This window comes from Sarcophilus harrisii, chromosome 3 (assembly GCF_902635505.1).
Source record: "Sarcophilus harrisii chromosome 3, mSarHar1.11, whole genome shotgun sequence".
In the NCBI taxonomy this organism is placed as follows: domain Eukaryota; kingdom Metazoa; phylum Chordata; class Mammalia; order Dasyuromorphia; family Dasyuridae; genus Sarcophilus; species Sarcophilus harrisii.
In genome coordinates this window covers 425,048,289-425,067,545 of record NC_045428.1, presented here as the reverse complement: position 1 = coordinate 425,067,545, position 19,257 = coordinate 425,048,289, and the positions used below count along the sequence as shown (strand labels likewise).

The following is a 19,257-nucleotide window of genomic DNA, read 5'->3' as shown; positions in this document are numbered from 1 at the left end:
AGTCACCATAATTATCTTCTCTCCAAATTTTAAAAAAATAGTATGGTTTTTTTCTCTAACATGCATATATACACCTACACATATTCAAAGTACATAAAAGGTAAAGGATGGAGCAAGATTGTGAAAGCCTTTAAATGCTAAATTTAATAATTTATATTTGATCCAAAAGGCAACAAGAAACCTAAAGTTTATTGACTGTGGACAAAGAAATAAGGTGATTTGATCTACACTTTAGGAAAATCATTAGCCAAATGGAGGATGTATTGGAGAGGGGAGAAACTTTGAGGGGGCAGGGGGGACAATTAAGAATCTATTGCATACCACTACTAGGCCTATATCACAAAGAGATCAAAGAAAAAGGAAAAGGATTTATACGTACAAAAATGGGTTTTTTGCATAGTGGTGGCAAAGACTTGGAAATTGAGAGAATACCTATGAAATGGGGAATGGCTGAACAAGTTATGGTATATAATTGTGATGGAATACTATTCTGCTATAAGAAATGAGCAGAATGGTTTCAGAAAAATGTGGGGAAAACTCATAAGAATGGATACAAAGTGAAGCAAGAACCAGGTGTGAACATTGTACACAGAAGTGGAAAAATTGTAATGATTAACTGTGAAAGACTTAGTTAATCCAATCAACACAATGATCCAAAATAATTCCTAAGGATCCATGATGAAAATTGCTAATCATTTCCAGAGAGAGAACAGATGATGGAATTCTGAACACAATTTGAAGCATACTTTATTTTCCTTTTTTTTTTTTTTGCAATAAGGTTAATGTTTTGCATCGTTATATATATAATTGATAGCATACTGCTTGTTTCTCAGTGGGTAGGGAAGCAGCTGAAGGGGGAAAGAATATTTTTAAATGAAAAAAATGTTAAAAACTTAAAAAAAAAGAAATATTACAATAGTTTACAGAAGTGATTAAAAGCCTAAACATATATAGAGAGAGGAGACACAGGAAAAACTGTGCAGATAGAAAAAAGGTGTGTTAAGTGGTTAAATGTCTGGAGTTGAGGATGACATCAAAGTTGCTAATCTGGGTGACCGATTACAAGAATGGTAGGATCCTCAACAGTAATTGGGAAGTTCCAAAGAGTAGATTGTAGAAAAGATGGGGAAAGGGGCGAGTTCTGTCTTGTACATGTTGAATTTAAGATGTCTCATCTCATCCAGTTTGAAATGTTCAATAGATAGTTGGTAATAAAAGACTAAAACTCAGATATAATTACTATTCAGTCATTTCAGTTACAATCAACTCTTTGTGCCTCCATTGAATTTTTCTTATTTTTGGTGACCTAATCCAGGGTGAATGATTTGCTCAGGGTCACAGAGCTAGTAAGTATTAAACAACACCAGATTTCAACTCGGGTCCTCCCGACTCTAGAGTTGGTGCTTTATCCACTGTGCACTTAGCTACCCCTTAGCAATTTGAGGTTTTCTTGGCAAAAATATTGAAGTGGTTTGCCTTTTCCTTCTCTAGTTCATTTTACATCTGTAAATGTAGATTAGAGCTGAAGCAAATGAACTTAAAACACCCTGTCCAAGATTATAGAGGTAGTAAGCGTATGAGGTTGGATTTGAGTCTTCCATCTTACTGACTCCTGGCCTGGCCCACTGAACATCCAATTGCTCTAAAGTATTATACTAGAGCTGGAATTAGATCTAGTATAGATCTGGAAAGTGTCAGCAGAGATAACAATTCACAAGAGATGACTGGATGATCAATTATAGGGAAAAAGAGAGCCTAACACAGAGCCTTGAAATATACCCACAAGTAAGCAGATATGACCTAGATGATAAATCATCAAAAACTGAGGGATAAGTTAAACAGGCAGAGGAAAACCAGAATGTTGAAATGTTGAAAAACACAAGAGAAGAGAGTATTCAAGCAGTGATCAATAGTATCAAAAATTGCAAAGATGTCAAGAAGGATGAGCACTGAAAAAAGAGAATTAGATTTTATGATTAAAAAAATCATTGATAAATTTGAAGAAAGCCATTTTAGTGATAGTCAGAAGCTTTGATTGGAAGAGTTATAGGAGAAGAATATAAGTTTGAAGTGTTCCAAAATTTTTTAAGAAATTGGGCTGAGAAAAAGCTATAGGATTATTGCTAGAGGTAATGACAGTAGCTGGCAAGGACTTTGAAGGATAGGGATGAAGGGACAAATAAATTTACAAGCAACAACTAAGACATAGTCAATAGGAAGAGATTTAAGGTTGGGAGAAAACTTGGAAAAGATGAGAAGGATGGGATAAAGGATGTATGTAGAAAGGTTGGCTTTGGTAGGTAGTCATTTCATTACAGACCGAGCAAAGGAAAAGATAGCAGAGAATGAGAGGAAGTTGTCAGGGGGGAGGGGAAATGAAGAAGCTTAGAAAGAACGGCTTTTAGTTTTGGTAAAAGAGGCAAAATTCTCAGGAGAGGGGAAGGAGTAGCATGAGAAGACTTAAAAATTTTTAAACAATAGCTATGTGAAAAAGGTGATAGAAAATCAAATAGGAACATCTTGTTGCAGTAAAGACCCAATTGAGATCAAGATGACATAAATTGTAGAGGAATCAGAAATTGTGTAATTTCCTTCAGCTGTCTTTTCAGATGAGTGAAGTAAAAATTCAGAAAGTGAATAATGGTGGAAAGGATCCAGGATCAAGTTTTGGCAAGGCATGAGTGGGACAAAGGAGTACAGAATTCAAGTGTCAAAAATAGTGTAAAAATGCAATAATTAACTAAATGGTCAAGAGACAAACTGCAGCAAAGTCTGGGATAACAGGCTAAGGAAAAGTAATAAAGCATAGAGGAAATGGAAATCATAGCAAGGATAAATAGGTTTAAGGAGTTAAGGCATAGCAAGAATAAGATAAATGAGGACTTGTCTACAAAAACACAATCTGAGATAGCACACATCAAACATAAAACTATTTTATTCCCTCATACTGCTTCATTCTTCCTAAAAACCTCCAGTACTGGTAATGACGCCATTATTCTCCTTTACTTAAATCTTTGAATCATTTTCAACTTGGTTCACATGCTATATGCTTCCACATCCCATGAAACTCATAACTGGGAAATATCACCATCCTTTAATATTGAATTAGCCTTGGTACCACTTCTTATCATTATCCTCTGCCTAAAAGGCAGGGCCATTAACGCCAAAACCTTCATTTAAAGAGGAAGTCCTGCAAAGTCTTCTCTCCTAAACTACACTTCTTTTGGACTTCTATGAACTTCTTCATGAAGAAATACCTCTTGCTCCCTTGATTTTCAACTTTCCTTTGGGCACTGTCTTCATCTGCTGGGGGTCAGAGCAGAAATTACCAATTCTGTTGATTCTGCCATTGAAATGTCTACATTTATTCCTCCTCCATTCCACTTCAACCACCATAGTCCTAGACTTTCTATTTCATAGCTGTTTGCCTCCTAGTTCATCATTCGCTTTTTAAAGGTAGATTGTTTGGATTCCTTTGTATTTGCACTTGGAGCAGGAATACGAAATTAAGTAACTAACAATGTGCCTATCTGTAAAAAGCTTATAATCTAAATGAATATCTTAACATGAATAATGATGGTGTGAAAGAAGTTTAGTTTCACTAAAGCTAGCAGCTATTTTCCACTCAAATTTTTTTAGTTAAAAAACTATACTTCCTAAATTTAAAATACTAATACTTTTTATTCAAAAATCACAAATTAAATTTCAAGCTTTAACCATGTGTATACAGCTTTATAAGAGGAATGTTATTAAATGTAGCACTTGGAAAAATAAAGCTCACAAAGTGAAACTAAAAATTTGGGACTCTATATTCTGCTCTAGCTTTAGACTGCTGTCTTCAGATCCCAGTAACATTTTCTTCTTACAATTACCACTTTAAAGAAATCTGTATATTGTATTCTGAAACAAAATTGTCTACAGGCAGATGCTCCTGTTCAACCAAAAAAGAAAAAGATTGAAAGACAAGATCAAATTTTGGGCTTTAATATTTTCAGTTTCAAAAAATCAGATAATCTTTGCAAGTTAAGCAAAATTAGTTTTTGTCCAAAAAATGATGACCTCTCTTCTTATAAAGATTTCTTTGTGATAACATATGTAACTCAAAATTAAAATTCTCTACAAAATATTGGATTCTAACATTTGTAATTTATCATTTGAATGGTTTATAATTCATATTTTATTATCCAGTCAGATATATTAAGAAGTTCCATCTTTTGTTTCTTTATTAACAGATATTACTATATCTCTACGTTATCTGGAAACAACAAATCATTATAGCAGGTTCTACTAACTAGAAACACTTTAGGGAGTTAGAGGTAATGAGAGGGGAGTAGTGGTAGAAGTAACAAGAAAACCTCAAAGAAGGAGAACCAATTTCTAGACCTAATGGTAGTTTAAAAACCTTTCACATATGGATGTCAAAATTTTGGATAATTTTCAATGGCAATAATTCTGAGATACTACTAACCAGAAAATAGACAGATGAAGTATGTAGCAGAAGAAAAAGATAGCATTTTTGAAACTAGATCTACTTTAGTCAATAAGATTTCATTAAATGCTTATTATAGATTAGATAATGGAATACAAAGAATAATCAAAAAAAAAAAAAAGTCCTCTCCCTCAAGGAGCTTACATTCTAATGGAAGAGAACACATGCAGATATAAATAGGTACATATTAGATACACATAGATAAATGAAAATTAACTTTTGAGGCAAAGGTTCTAGCAGTTGGAATATGTGGGGGACAACAGAAAAATCAGTTCTTTGGGGTTATATTAAGAAGTTAAACTAGATGGTATCTAGTAGATCATTATCTTCATAGCTATAGTCCTATGATCCTATACATCTTGCCTAAAACAAGCAGTAAGAATCTGACAAAACAACAAAAAACTATAGAATTGATGGCTGATCTGCTATTTAAACTAATTTACTCTCTTTGATGAAAATTTCTATTAAGACTTTGTCTTCCATATTCAACATATATAGGACTGCTTGCCATCCAGGGGAGGGGGTGGCGGGAGGGAGGGGAAAAATCGGAACAGAAGTGAGTGCAAGGGATAATGTAAAAAATTACCCTGGCATGGGTTCTGTCAATAAAAAGTTATTATAATAAATAAAAATAAATAAATTTAAAAAAAAAAACTTTTGTCTTTCTTGACTAATACTTAGGAGTTAGAAGATTTAAGTTCCAAATCTGCCTCCAACATTTCTATTAATTGGTGTCACTCTGAGCAAGTCACTTCATGTCTCTATTCCTCTGGTGGAGGCAGTTTTTTTTACTGAAAGTTCCAATGCAATCATATCTTTCACCACTACTCAAATGGTATTAAGCAGCTGCACTCAAACAAGGATTTTAATTACAAGAGACAGTCAAGAATATGACAAAAATTTATCTTAAACTGACATTAAGCACTTAGTATTGGGATAGCATCACAAGTTTTTTTAGTAGTTCCTGTGCAATAAGCTACAATTCAGTTATTGAGATAAGCCACAAGTATATGTGTATATATGTATTCATAAACATACACACACATACATACATGCATTCTTGCATATGTATGTATGTATATAGTATACAAGAAGCAAAGAATGATACTAGTGACACTTACACATATTGCTAGACTATTCTAGAGATTCAGAAAAGGGAAAGAAGTGGGTATTGAGGATGGCTTAAAAGAGAAGCAAAGAATTTGGATTAGTGGAGAGGTGGGAAGTGAGGAGCTAATTTTAAAAAAGAAAAAAAAAAGGTAAAGACCCTGATTGGTGTGTATATAAAAAGACAAAAGTTAGTCTAGCTTGAAATGAATAATCTGATACTTCAAATTCTTCATTTGGGGCGAAAGAAGCTTCATAAGCAGATACTACAACACATTTGGGATTTTACAAGAATGAAACAGAAAGGAAAAGTAAGAAGGTAGGTTTATTTGACAAAATCAGAAATAATCAGAATTAAGGAAGCTATGCAGTTGGGCGAAGGATCAGAAATCAATCAGTGCTAGAAAGGAAAAGCAAACAAACCATTAGGCTATTGAGCAATAGATTTGGACTATGGGAAAGAATACTGAATTAGGAGTTGGAGGGCTTTAGATAAAATCCTAAATATGTAGTTTATAATCTGTGTACCCTTTGACAAGGCCTAGACCTTGGTTTCTCTCTTCCTCTGTAAAAGGAGGGAGTTGGACTATGATCCTATGACACCATTAACAAAAGATAAGGTGTTCACTTGGAATCAGGTATTCAAAAAGCCAGTCAGGAAGTACTTGATGAGATTTTAGCAATCTCTAAATCATTCCATTGGACGAAAAAGCCTCATTTAAATGAGCTTTTTGAGTTTGAGAGAAAAGTTACCACTGATTTGGGACATGACCTTCTAAAGTCAAAATGGCCTGCATTCAAGGTAGCTGATCTGAACTCTCAGAAGACTCATTTTGTATGTGCTGTCATTAGATTATATGTCAACGGGAACAAATGGCCTAGATGTTTCTCTATTAACATTTCCAAATTTAAACTATAAGGCCTTTTTGAGGTAGGAAAAAAGAATAATGGAGAATTTTTACTTAGAATTTATATTAGTTTGCCTTCTGTCTCATAAAAAGACTCTTCAGAAGATTTTTAAAAACCACCTTTTTTTGTAATAATGTAAACAAGCATCACACTTTCAAAAGAACAACACATTTTGTCATATAGCAGCTAAAAGAAGTACTACAAACTATTCCAGAATATATCAAGTACTGAATTACAATCAAAACACTGACAATATAACAGCAGTAGGAATGGAGCTATTATAATTAACCCTCTTACAACAGAAGATATAATCTGAAACAAACAGCAGATATAGTAACAATTTTACTTTTTTTAACTTTTAGTTACTTATTTTTTACAACATAAGGCAAAGAAAATTACTCCATGTCAATGTCTTCCCTATAACTTTTTTAAAAGTAATTTGTTTCACAGCTGTACATACAAATGAATGCATTAGTCAAATCTCATCTCTACATATGCACACCTGAACATTTCTGAGGTTTATTAATTACTTGTGAAACATTCTCATAAGCTATTGCAATTAAGCAAGCTCCATGCTCTGTAACATATAAACAGTTTCAGCCTTTTTTTTTTTTAATGGATAAAATAATAGTAATTTCCAATTATGAAGTGGTCCATCTCCCTAAGCACCAATGAATCTATGAGTTCAATATCATAGGAGTGTTTTCTTCTACTCTCCAACTCCTAATGTCTACTGAAGACACTTGAGAATTTTCTAGTGTCATACATTCGAATGGAAAAAATGAGTAATTTAGGGTAGGAGAATCCTCTCTTTATAGATATTTTTATAAAATTTATTTGGCTATTAGCAATCAAGTTTAACAAAATGTAGGCACCCAAATTCTCCAAATCTTGAACAGAACTTGAACAGAACTCAAGTGAAGCTTTCACTGCTCAGAATTCTAAATGTGTTATACCAATATGTGTACAGAAAAATACTGTATACTAAAAAACAAAAACCCACAATCCCCAAAAAAACAAAAACCAATCTTTGTAATACAGGTTAAATACTATTACAAAAAACTCCCAGATGTTAAAACTGTATCATTACTTAGATGGGTCTGTGATAGGAAAATGTTACAAACAACAATGAAGTACAGACTGGGTAAAAACGAATGAATTAACCAAAAGAGTAAATTATGAACTTTAACCAACAAGAAAGCACAACACTAGTCATTGTGCACTTTCCTCTAGTTTAGTAACCAAAAAAACCTATAAGCTTGGTCTAGTAAATGCCTTTAAGAGGTGTGTTGCAGTATGAAGCCCCAGTGTATATGGGAATGATAGAAGTACAGAAGGCCGGATGCCATAGCACGAGTGCTAGATACCAGAGTTCAAATACTGTCCCTGACATTACTGTGACAATTAATAAACTGGTTCTTTAATCTTGCAAAAAGGGAATACTTTCACGATTGATCTCAGAGGGTTTTATGAGGAAAGCATTTTTAAAAAACTATCACGTGCTTAATAAATGAAATATTGTTATTTTATAAGAAGTATTATGAACTTATTAACCTATATAAGAAACTGGGCCAAGTAAGGCTGTGGATTTAAAGTGGGGAAAAAATAGAACCACCTTGGAGGTGTGGGGAAGAAAAGAATAAACAGAGGAAATACAAATTTCAATAAGATAAACAGAGATTTCATCAAACTGCATTCTATTTTAAAGAACCTGAAATATAAACTGATAAAAATATGGCAAAGTAATTCTATTTATAGTCTGTAGTTATACATTAAGATCAATAAATACAGCATTTGTTCAAATGACATGGACAATAAGCCCAATCTATCAAAGAACTTAGATTTCCAAGTAAACTTTTAAAGAAAGGGAAACGGGGTATTAGCATTTAAAAAAAAAAAGGCTCAAAAAATGCATAAAGTTCAATGAAGATTACCAAATACTGAGAATAGCCACATCTTCAAATACGTTTCAAAAAAAAAATTCACATAATGGGGAATCAGCTATGGTGAAATTACTGTAGACTTAAAGCTATTTAAATATAAGAATTCAATTACTAAAGATCAGATCTCATTAGGACAATTATCAGTTAACTACATACCTAACATGGCTAATTCTGTTATAGGCTCCACCGGACTCCTTTATCTCAAAAGTTTTTGTAGTCCTCTTTTAGTAAAGGAGATAATTACTTTAAAAAAACTGGGAGTTATATAATATATACAATACTATGTAAGACAGACATTTATTAGATGAACTTAATAGTCATTGCAAATTAATTTTAGGCACTTCTTGAACACAAACTGTGAATACTGTCTCCCAAAAACATTACAAGCTTTCAATACATTATGGGACTTAATCCTTTGATCATATATATTATATATATTGCATGACATTTCAAGTTTGGACTTTTTGAGTCTGGAACTGTGATTTAATTGGTAGAAAATTCCTAGTATTGGAAATCCCCCCTGCCAATGCTGACAGCAACTCTTCTGAAATTTATAGTTTTAGAATCAGGAAGCTCTAAATTCAAATCTGACATATATTGATAGTATGACCCTCTGAAGCCCACCTCTTTATCCAATATGTGTTGCTGTAGCTTAATTCTGTTAAATTAAGATTTAACAGGAAAGACTAAGTTTTAATCAATAGAATCTTAAGTTTTAAAATGAAACCATTAATTCTTTGGGGAAGTTACAGAGTGAAAGTTATTTTTGAAATATTTTTGGTTTTTGTATAAATGAAATTGTTCATAATGTGCAGAAGTAAATAGCACACAATGCTATAGTTAAGAATTCCATTAAAGTAAATAACTTTCTCTTAGACTTCATTTATTTTATGCTTATTTTATAAAGACCAGGAAAATGCAATGCTCCTTTTCAGAGAAAAGTCATGTCTCCTAAATTAAGATTGTTTTTCATTTTTAAAAAAGTTGCATAATAAACAAAAACATAACTTGCTTTAACCCACCTAATGTAAAAAGAATGATGAATAATCACTATCAATATCTGTGAGCCTTCATTTTTTCTGAGAATTAAAATGAACTACTTCAAACTGAAGGACTATAAAGATGAACTTTCAATCTTCACCAGTGAGTCTGAAAACTTTTCCTCCTAACAAACCTGCACAACCACAAGAACTTTCATGCGTTTCAAAGGAAAAAAATTTCTTTTCTAAGTGCAACACATCCTATTGTGTTCTCATGTCACTCTAACAGCAGCCTGGGGAAACTATTCAAACTACCGCTTTGATACATGGTTTTAAAATCTAATTTAAAATATCCTTCTTTTAAACTTTCATGATTTCATCAATATGGATTCCTTCCCTGATGTGGATTACAGTTTTTCTTCTAGAGTTCCTGTGGTTGAAAAAAATCTCTCCAAATTTAGCTAGACTAGTCCTCAAGCAATAAAAATATACTTCATCACTGAGCACAACACAAAACTTTTCCAACTTGGTAAGACCAAGTATATTTAAAATATATTTTTATTTAAATTGTGTATTTAACAATATACAATAAATTTGGAAAATAAAACATTAGGAAGAGAGTATACTGTCATCAATATGACTTGGAGGAAGCCATTAGAGGGACCAAAATAAAAAAAAAAAAGTCAAAGAAAGAACTAGAAAGATGCTGTGTGGCCCTACTTTAAAAAAACTCTCAGCTACAATTTCCGAAAATTTGGTCTAAAATACCATCTGCATTAGATAAATAACTATAACTTCTTTTTCCTTACAGATGACGGGAAAAAGTTTGAAAGTATCTAGAGTTTGAGAATCAATTAAGCTTGACTCAATAAAGGTCTATAATCGATAGCCCATCTTCAAAAGCATATTGACCTTTATATAATTAAAACTGTCATGCTGCCATTTTAAGCCTGAAAATGTATAATGGTTATAAAAACATAAAACACAATGTTCTTAATGTTAAACACTGAAGTGATCTACCAAACCACATGCTTCTGGCTTAGTTAAAATTTTATTATTTTTATAACATATTTTGGTAGTAATGATCTTTAAATCCGTATTACTATTTATGATATGTACATTTATTTCTCCCTATAATTCCATTAATTTTGAAAAGATTCACATTGTTTTAAAATTATTTCTTGTACAATTTGGATTATATTGTTTTGAAATAGTTGGGATTTTAAAGTTAAACCAATATAATATGCAGGGATTTTTAAATAATAATAATATTAGTATAATAGTTGTTCATGGTTATGTCAGAGGCTTATGTTTTGACTTTTAACAAATCTTTTTAAAAATATCAATTCAACATTTATAGCACTCTGAGCAACAGTATTATAAATGGCAATAAAGTTTAATATAGATTACTTCAAAAGTCACCATGCAAAACCATTTTGAAATCATAATAAACATTCAGAAAAATTCAGAACTAGTTACCTAGTTATTAAGCAATATATTAAGTGGGAATAAATCTCTTAGTTATAATTTTAACTGTTCTCAAAATACTGATGTTTTAAAACTTAAAAAAAGTAAAAACAACTTCTTGCCTTCCATAGCAGACCATTACAAACCAATGGCAGAACCTCCACATTTCAGTGACTAGGATAGTATGCTTTACTCTTGAAGATGTCAAATTTATTTAATAGTTGTCATATAATTTAAGGTATGTACAGTGATTCTAATTAAAACCCAATACTTCAGAATTTTTGAAGGGTCACACCATTTGATAGACGTATTTCTCATTTTTTTCCCTCATAATTGGCTCTGAAAATTCACTTCCTAAATTATATTCTCATAATTTAAAGTATAAGATTACTTACTTAAATAGGCAATAAGTCCTTTTAAAAAAAATAATAAAAGAACATTCTGGAAATAAATTAGTGGCAGTTGGTAATATTAAATCAACTACTACATAAGAATTCCACTCCAGTGTACCATATCTTTTTGTGTGTGTTTAGGAAATCATCTGACCCCCCTTCCACTCCAAAACCCTAAATTTAGACACTTTCAGCTTTCTTTTCTTTTTTTAAAGAAGCAGTGCAAAATTTTTCTGGGTAGGTTAATACAATACAGAGAACATGAAGACAAAGTATAAGTGACATGTCAACATCTATGTACTGGTTTCATTTTAGGTATAAGTAACTATATTATTCATTTAGGTTAGGTATATTATTTACCTTTCTCTAGTATATAAATCAAAGCCATTAACCTAAATTGGAAGTATACACACAATACATATACAAACTGATGCAAAACATCTTTCTCATATGTAACATTACATTTTAAAAATAGTGGAAATTGAATACTTGTGCCATTGATTTGTTTTTTTGACTTAATCAAACGAAAAGACAACATTCAATTTAGGGAGGGTTATACTGATAATAAAGCTCTTGTAGTTAAAAATGTCTTCCTCTCCCTTTATACTTACCACAGACTACACAATGTCCTGAGAGGATTCATCATGACAGAAATGTCAATCACAGCTTTAAGACCTAACTTCAGAAGAAATTTATATGAAAGCAAACTGGAACGTGGGACTCCATCTTTCTTTTCAAAGAAGTGGTCTTAATTTGTTTCTTATAGAAAAAGTTTTGTCAGTTTATTATAAATATATCTAACCCATTAATTTTTGCAGCTTTCAGGTTAATTATAGTCCAGCACTTCATTTATGCAAAGTCTACAAACAGAGGTCAGTAGAGATCATCTAATCTTAAGTCGTGACATCATCCATTCAAGTCCTTGGCACAATCTGTAAATAAAGAAAATAAAATTATCTAGTTAATATGTCATATTTTAAGGGAATATATTCTAATGGTAACTATAGCTCATATTTATGTGGACTTTATAAGAAACATTTAGAAGAGAACACTAGATTTATAGTTAGAGAAACTGGATTCAAATCCTAGCTGCTAATTACTAATTTGCAATTCTGGGCAAGTCACTTAATCTCTGGGCCTCATTCTTCTCATCTATCAAACAACAAGATGAGCTATATTGTTCTTGCCTTAGATCTAATCCTGTGATCCTTTTACAAAAATTTTCCATATATCATCTTAACTGAACCATGCAACAACTCTGAGACAGGTATTATATATGAGGAAACTGAAGTCTTAAAAGGATTGAGTGACTTACCTTTGGTACCCATCTGTTGAAAAGTTCTGATTTCTCTAGTTGGTTCTTTTTGTTAATTGGTGTACCCCTTTGAGTCAGACTTATCTCAACTTGTATTCCCTGTTCTATTTACCTTCTCTCTCATTTTCTTGGCTTTTCAACTAAAATATCTCCCTATACATGCTTTGATAAACCTATATTGAATCTACACCTTCAGGCATGACTTCCTGCAATACATGAGTAGCAGTTCCAGGCCTTTTATTTCTAAATACTTCCTGTACATTTGTATATGGATATAATAAATCCTTCCCGTAATATTTGTATGTGGATATACTAATATGCTTTGAAACTCTTAACATATCTAAGAATGAACTCATCTTTCTAGAGATAGGCTGCTAGGCCTGAAACTATAGATATCACCTTTGAGGTATTTTGTTCCTTTGTTTTCTATATCTAGTTACCAAGTAGTATTTAATTCTTCTTTCAGAGGCCTCCTTAATTTTTCTTCTTTCCTATTCCCATTGTAACCAAAATCAGACCAGGTCTTCTCAGTTCACAATCATCTCCAAAGGTCCAATATCTCCCTACTAAAACCCATTCTATTACCATACATCAGAATTAATATTCCTAAAATAATTCTTGTCATATGTCAAAATTTTCCTTGCCTCCTGAACTGCAGGCCTGTCACATGCTAACACCATGTTTAAACCTGAGCATTAGATATAAAGGAAGATTTTGGTTCATTGACCAGACTCTATCTTTACTGCTGAGATCTCGTGCTTTTCTAATCCTATCTTTTACCTGACTCTTGATCTTTTCTTATCCAGATTCTTTCTTGAATTTCTACTACCCAGTACCTTATCTAGTTTCTGATCTCTGCCTTGTCTTCTCAGACTCAAATGTACTTGACTTGCTTTAGTCAGCTTCCCTGAAACTATGACTAGTCTGATTTATGATACTTGACAGTCTCCTCCTATTTACTCACACTAATGGTTCTGTGGTGTTCCCTATCCCATTGCTGCAAAGTTTGGGAGTAATAATAGCCACATTCCTCCCTGAAAACTCAAGTTTCTGCTTTGTTTCACATCAAATATGAATATATCCTTGGATTTATTTAATTTAGGATTAATCCCTATCTTAATTTACCCTACTTCCAAATTCCCCTTCCCCCTTTTCCCTCATATTTTTCTGTTGAGCAAAACATGCTTCTGTATTCAATTTTGTGTGTTCCCCTCCTTGACCAATTCATATGAGAATGAGTCAAGTATCACCCACTCCCTTTACTTTTTTCTGTTTATATAAACTTCTACCTGCCTGTATACTTCAATTATATCAGATAATTTTCTGTAATCTTCCACCCTTCAGTGTATTCTTCTTCTCCCTTTTGTCTTTTTAAATATCAAAACAATTTTCACAGTGGAAAGAGGGAGGAGAAAGGGCGAATGAGTAAACCTTACTCTCATCAGAATTGGCTCAAATAGGAAATAACAAACATACACAATAGAGGTACAGAAATCTATCTTACTGCAGGAAAATAGGAAGGGAATGGGATATGGGAAAGGGATATGGGAAAGGAGGGAATGGGTGATTAAAAAAGAGCATATTGGGGAAGGGAGTGGTCAGTAGCAAATAACTTTTGAGGAGGGACAGGGTTGAAAGGAGAGAGAGAATAAATGGGAAGGAAATCCAATTAGCAATCATAATTTTTAAAAAATGTTCGATGCCATGTTTCTCTGATGGAATAGTTTTGTTTTCTGATAAATGATGAACAAGATGCTTTCAGGAAAAAAAAAACAAAAACACACAAATATTTGGAAAGTCCTCTATGAACAAAGTAAAATATACTATATACAACATAACAGCAATGTTCTGGGATGACCAGCTATAAATTGCTTTGTAATTCTCAGTAGTACAATCATCTACAACTACTCTGGAGGACTTAGGATGAAAAATATAGAATAGAGAAGGAACTGATCGAGTTTGAATACAGGTTTAAACATTCTCTTTCTCTTTCCATTTTTCTCTTTATTTTTAACTTAATTTTTCTTGAAAGTTTTTATCTTTATTAGGGTGCAAGATCCATTTTCTTTCACAACTTGACTTTTATGGAAATGTTTCACATAATTTCACGTGTGGTTTCTTAATTGTAGATAAGGATAAAGGAGAAAAATTAGAACTCAAATATCTTAAAAACAAATGAAAAAAAATTTTTGAATGTAATTGGGGAAAAATATTAAAAATAAAATAAAAACATAATAGGGCTACCTCAGGCCTTCTGTCTAATTAGATTCCCTCCACGATTCCTCATAATAATAGGGCTTATAAAGGACCCATGTATCATCTTTCCATATTAGAATTTCCATAGAATTAAGCACTTTATCTTTGTTTAATCCTTTATCATAGTTTATTCATGTTTATATTTTTTGTTTAATTCCTGTGCTTAAACCAGATTTTCTGCCCAGAATTTAGTCTTTTCACCAGGAATGCTTAGAAATCCTCCATTTCTTTAAAAGTCCATTTTTTTGCTCCTGTATAATTATACGTAGGTCTGCTAAAGAAGCTGGCTAATTCTTGGCTGTGTTTAACTCTTATGCCTTTTGGAATATCACATTCCAAATTTTCCACTCTTGTTAGAGTTAACTGTGACTCATTACTTAAACTTCGCTTTTCTGATTGTGATATTTTTCCTTTGACCAGAAGCCTTGGATTTTGACTATAATGTTTCTGAGAATTTTCATTTGCAGTTTCATCCAAGTCAATTAATCAGTCAATAAACATTAATTAAGCACCTATTATGTGCCAGGCACTATGCTAAGCAATGGAAAGTAAGAAGATAACTACTGGATTCTTTTTATTCCTACTCTGCCCTCTGTGTTTTAAGATATTTGGGCAGTTTTCTTTTCAAATTTCTTGAAATATGATAGTTTTGGTTTTGTTTGTTTTGTTTTGTTTTGGTCATGACATTCACCAGGTCAACTATTTTTTGCTATGAGATATTTTATATTCCTTCTATTTTTCCCCCCAATCTTTTCACTTTGTTTTATTATTTCTTGCAGCCTCATGGAATTAGACCTTTTTTAGTTCATTCTAAATTTCAGAGAGTTGTTTGGACAAGATTTTATTCTTCTGGTGCCTTGCTATCAATCACCTTTTCAATTCTTTCTTCAACACAATTCATTATCCCTCTCTCCAATTTTCCTCTAAAATTTTTCATTTATAAAAAGTTTAATTCTTTAAAAAACAAACAAACAAACAAATAACTACATCTTTTCTACATGCTTCATCTCTTTCAATAATACTGATTTCTGCCTAAGCAATATTTTGGTTTTTTTCCCTTGAGGTTTTGCTCATATGTTTCAGTGTCATCCTTCTGAGTTTGTATCTTGGGTCTTCCTGCCACTATAAACTTGTTTGTCTGCTTGTTCTTCCTGTCTATTTCCTGATTTCATATTTGACATTAGGGCTGGGCTTTGCTACCTTTCTGAAGGGAAGATTGGAGCCGGGCCTGTTGTGGTTTTCTTGAGGCATTACATATTGTGTTAGTCCAGTATCTCAGTAACAGGCTGGGGATATACAAACTTTAATATTCCCAAAGTGCTCTATCAAGGGCAAAGTTGGATCACTGTGATCTCTGCACATTCCAGATTTGGGTTTGGATTTCATCAATATATTAATTGCTGCTGGATTCAGACCTGTAATTTTGGAAGGTGGGTGGTGACAAAGCTGTCAGCTGGCAATTGTACCTACAACCTGCAAAAGATCAGATCCTGGTAACAAGTCTAGGACCTTATCTTGGCCTTAAGCATTATCCCTAGGCACTGGGATGCTCCATATGACTTGCTCTTGGCCAATTTCTGTTCCAAATGTCCAAAGACTTCTGCCTCCCAATGTTGACCTAGGCTTGAAAATGACTGAAATTTCCTTGGCCATCCTAATCAGTATCAGTCAAAGGAATTTTCTACTTTTGTTCAGTTTTTGAGTGAAACTACTCTGTATTTTTTCCTGCTATTCTCTATCTTCCAATTCTAACACTACACTTCAGCCCTTACAGATCTTGTATTTCTTTAACTCCAGTTGATCTTATAGCCTAAACCACACTATTTAGTACTGAATTATACACTATTTTTATTTTAAATATTTTAGCTAGTACATGAAAAAGAAAATAAGAATTGAAGTTAGGAGTCTTTGGTTTAAATCCTGCATCTGCTAATTATTACTCATGATATTAATTCACCTATTTGAGCCTCAATTTCCTCATCTATAAAATGAAGGCATTAGATACCTCCCAGGTTCCTTTCAAACTCAAGCTCTTTCCTATGGCTTTTGAAAAGCAGGAACCCTATTTTATACTTTTTTTCTATCCCCCCCAAATGTTGAGCACATTTACACATTACAATGTGTTGATTTCAAGAAAAACATGTGAATGTAAAGAAAATGAAAAGAATATAAAATTATCCAAAAGAATGTATTCTTACCCCTCACCAGTGAGAGCACAGCATGCCTGGATATGCCACTGGTGATCTTTAATTGAAGTTAACTTCAAAAACTGGGAAATTTCAGCTACAGTCATGCATTCTTTAACATCTTGTTTGTTAGCAAAAATCAGCAATCCAGCTTTCCTTAGATCCTATAAGAGCAAATTAAAAGTACTTGTTTCTGAGGTATCACTAATTCAAACATTAAAATTTTTCTTCATCAATAAAATCAATTATGGTTTAAAAAACGAACAGAACCCTAAATATTAAAATTTTCAAAACTAATGTACATGTTTAAATTTCTGATTTAAAAATTTTTTTTTGCTAGAAGGTGGAGGGAAAAGAAGAAACATAAGAAATTTCTAATTGAAGTCTGTTTACAGATATAATAAAGCAGAAAGTAAATCACTAAGACTAATAAAGAATTTAAATCAGAATAATGATTCCCCAATTTTATTACTATTACTAAGGATCTATTATCAAGTTAAACAAAAACCTAATATCCCCTGCTAGTCTTTTTTTTTTAATGTGACGTTTCTGACATAGAATAAAAATTGCATCACCAATAATTAGATCCTGAATCTTAAAATCTCCACATTAAATTTGCATCAGTTTTTAGAAGCTCTGCTTCTCCAAACAAGACAATTAAATATATAAACTTGTTACTATATTATTAGATGTCAGAAAAAAGCAATTCCCTACATGTTTAACACAGTATCTAATGCTATCTACAACTTTTCATCTATCATTTGTACAAGATCTAGTGAAAAAGAGATCAGACTGATAATAATACAACTTAAATCTAATCCTGATTCAGCCACTACAACTCACTTCATAGATCTGGACAAGTTACTTTTAAGTTCTCTATTTCAGTTTCTAATCTTATCTAACAGGGCTGTTATAAAAATACGATATAAGAGAAATGTGTAATACTTTAAAATTTTGTGATCAGAAAAATATTCTTCATATATATCACAACCCATTTAAGCCTCAGTAGCCTTCAAAAACCCCTGTGGCGGAAAAAAAATCATCATCTGTTAGCCAGCCATTTTGATTATGCATTTCCTTGGGACTAGTGAGGCTGTATCTTGGAAGACAGACTGGGGTCCACACCTGAAGTACAACTAGTAGGCACTGCCAGAACTATGAGGTATCAAACTTTAATGGAGACTGACAAAGAGAATGCTCTCTGAAAACAGGAAGTTCTATATGAATGTAAGATCCTTGTTTTTCCATTGATATTGATACTACCCAAGATCCCATTTCATGTCTTAGATTACATAGTCTTGATTTGTCTAATGTTTAGTTCAAATATAAACACATAGACACAGCCCAACCATAAAGCCATGGCACTCAATAATTATTAATTATTAAAATAAAAAACAAATATAATAATAAAATTAAAATAATCAATAAATTGATATTGATAAAAATTTATAAAATTGACCCCCCCCCCAAACCAATGTTTACAATAAAGTTAATGCTCCTGAAACAATGTTTTCAACATATTGTTTTCCTGCTCAAAAAGCATCAACATCTGTGGCTAAGAACCTCCATAATCTGACCTCAAATTACTTTTCTGCCTTACCTATCAACAGTCCCCTACAAAAACCCTTGGTTTTAATAAAAATGGCCTTTTTTCTCATGGTTTAGAAGGCATCTTATATTTTTACAGCTTCATTACTATTTTTATACCATTGTCCCAAGGTCTTTTCTATCAAATGCAAATCTTATTAACTCCTTCAAGCCTTGGCTTAAATCCTTTTTTCAAATTAAGCCTTTTTGGACCATTTATTTCAAATATGTATCCCTCCAAATATGAAGCATTATCAATATTAGTTTTGTGACAATTAACCATGTGCTTCTTTGAGTCATTCTTTTATTCTTATGTTAACTTTTCTTTTTCTAATTTGACTTGAATAAAGACTTTTACAGCATTCTTTTCAAGTTTATGAGAAACATAAAACTCAGATGAATTGTTAATAGTGTGAAGCATTTAATCAGGACCCAAAAGGATTAAAAAGCCAGAATGAGATAAATGAAACATAGAAAAATATAACTAAAATAAGGTTCTGTATTTAGGTTTAAGAATTCAATTGTGTTAAGTATAGCATAAGAAACATATGGCTACAAAAGAATTCATAAAAAAGGTATGAGATGGTTGTATAAGCCTACCATAAGTAGAAATTGCAACAGTTTGA

General features: G+C 32.3%; 1 protein-coding gene across 2 annotated transcripts in view; it reads right to left on the bottom strand.

The window, feature by feature from the left end:
* Window positions 1–5,907: 5,907 nt before the first annotated feature.
* The window catches only part of ARL5A (ADP ribosylation factor like GTPase 5A), a 28,271-nt gene continuing 14,921 nt past the window's right edge, over window positions 5,908–19,257 (bottom strand). For both annotated transcript variants that reach the window (XM_031960683.1, XM_003763852.4), the window contains exons 5-6: window positions 17,057–17,208; window positions 5,908–12,219 (exon numbers count right to left, since the gene is read on the bottom strand). In XM_031960683.1, the coding sequence (XP_031816543.1) occupies window positions 12,171–12,219; window positions 17,057–17,208 (201 nt within the window). In that variant the 3' untranslated portion in view covers window positions 5,908–12,170. The remainder of the gene's footprint in view (window positions 12,220–17,056; window positions 17,209–19,257) is intronic.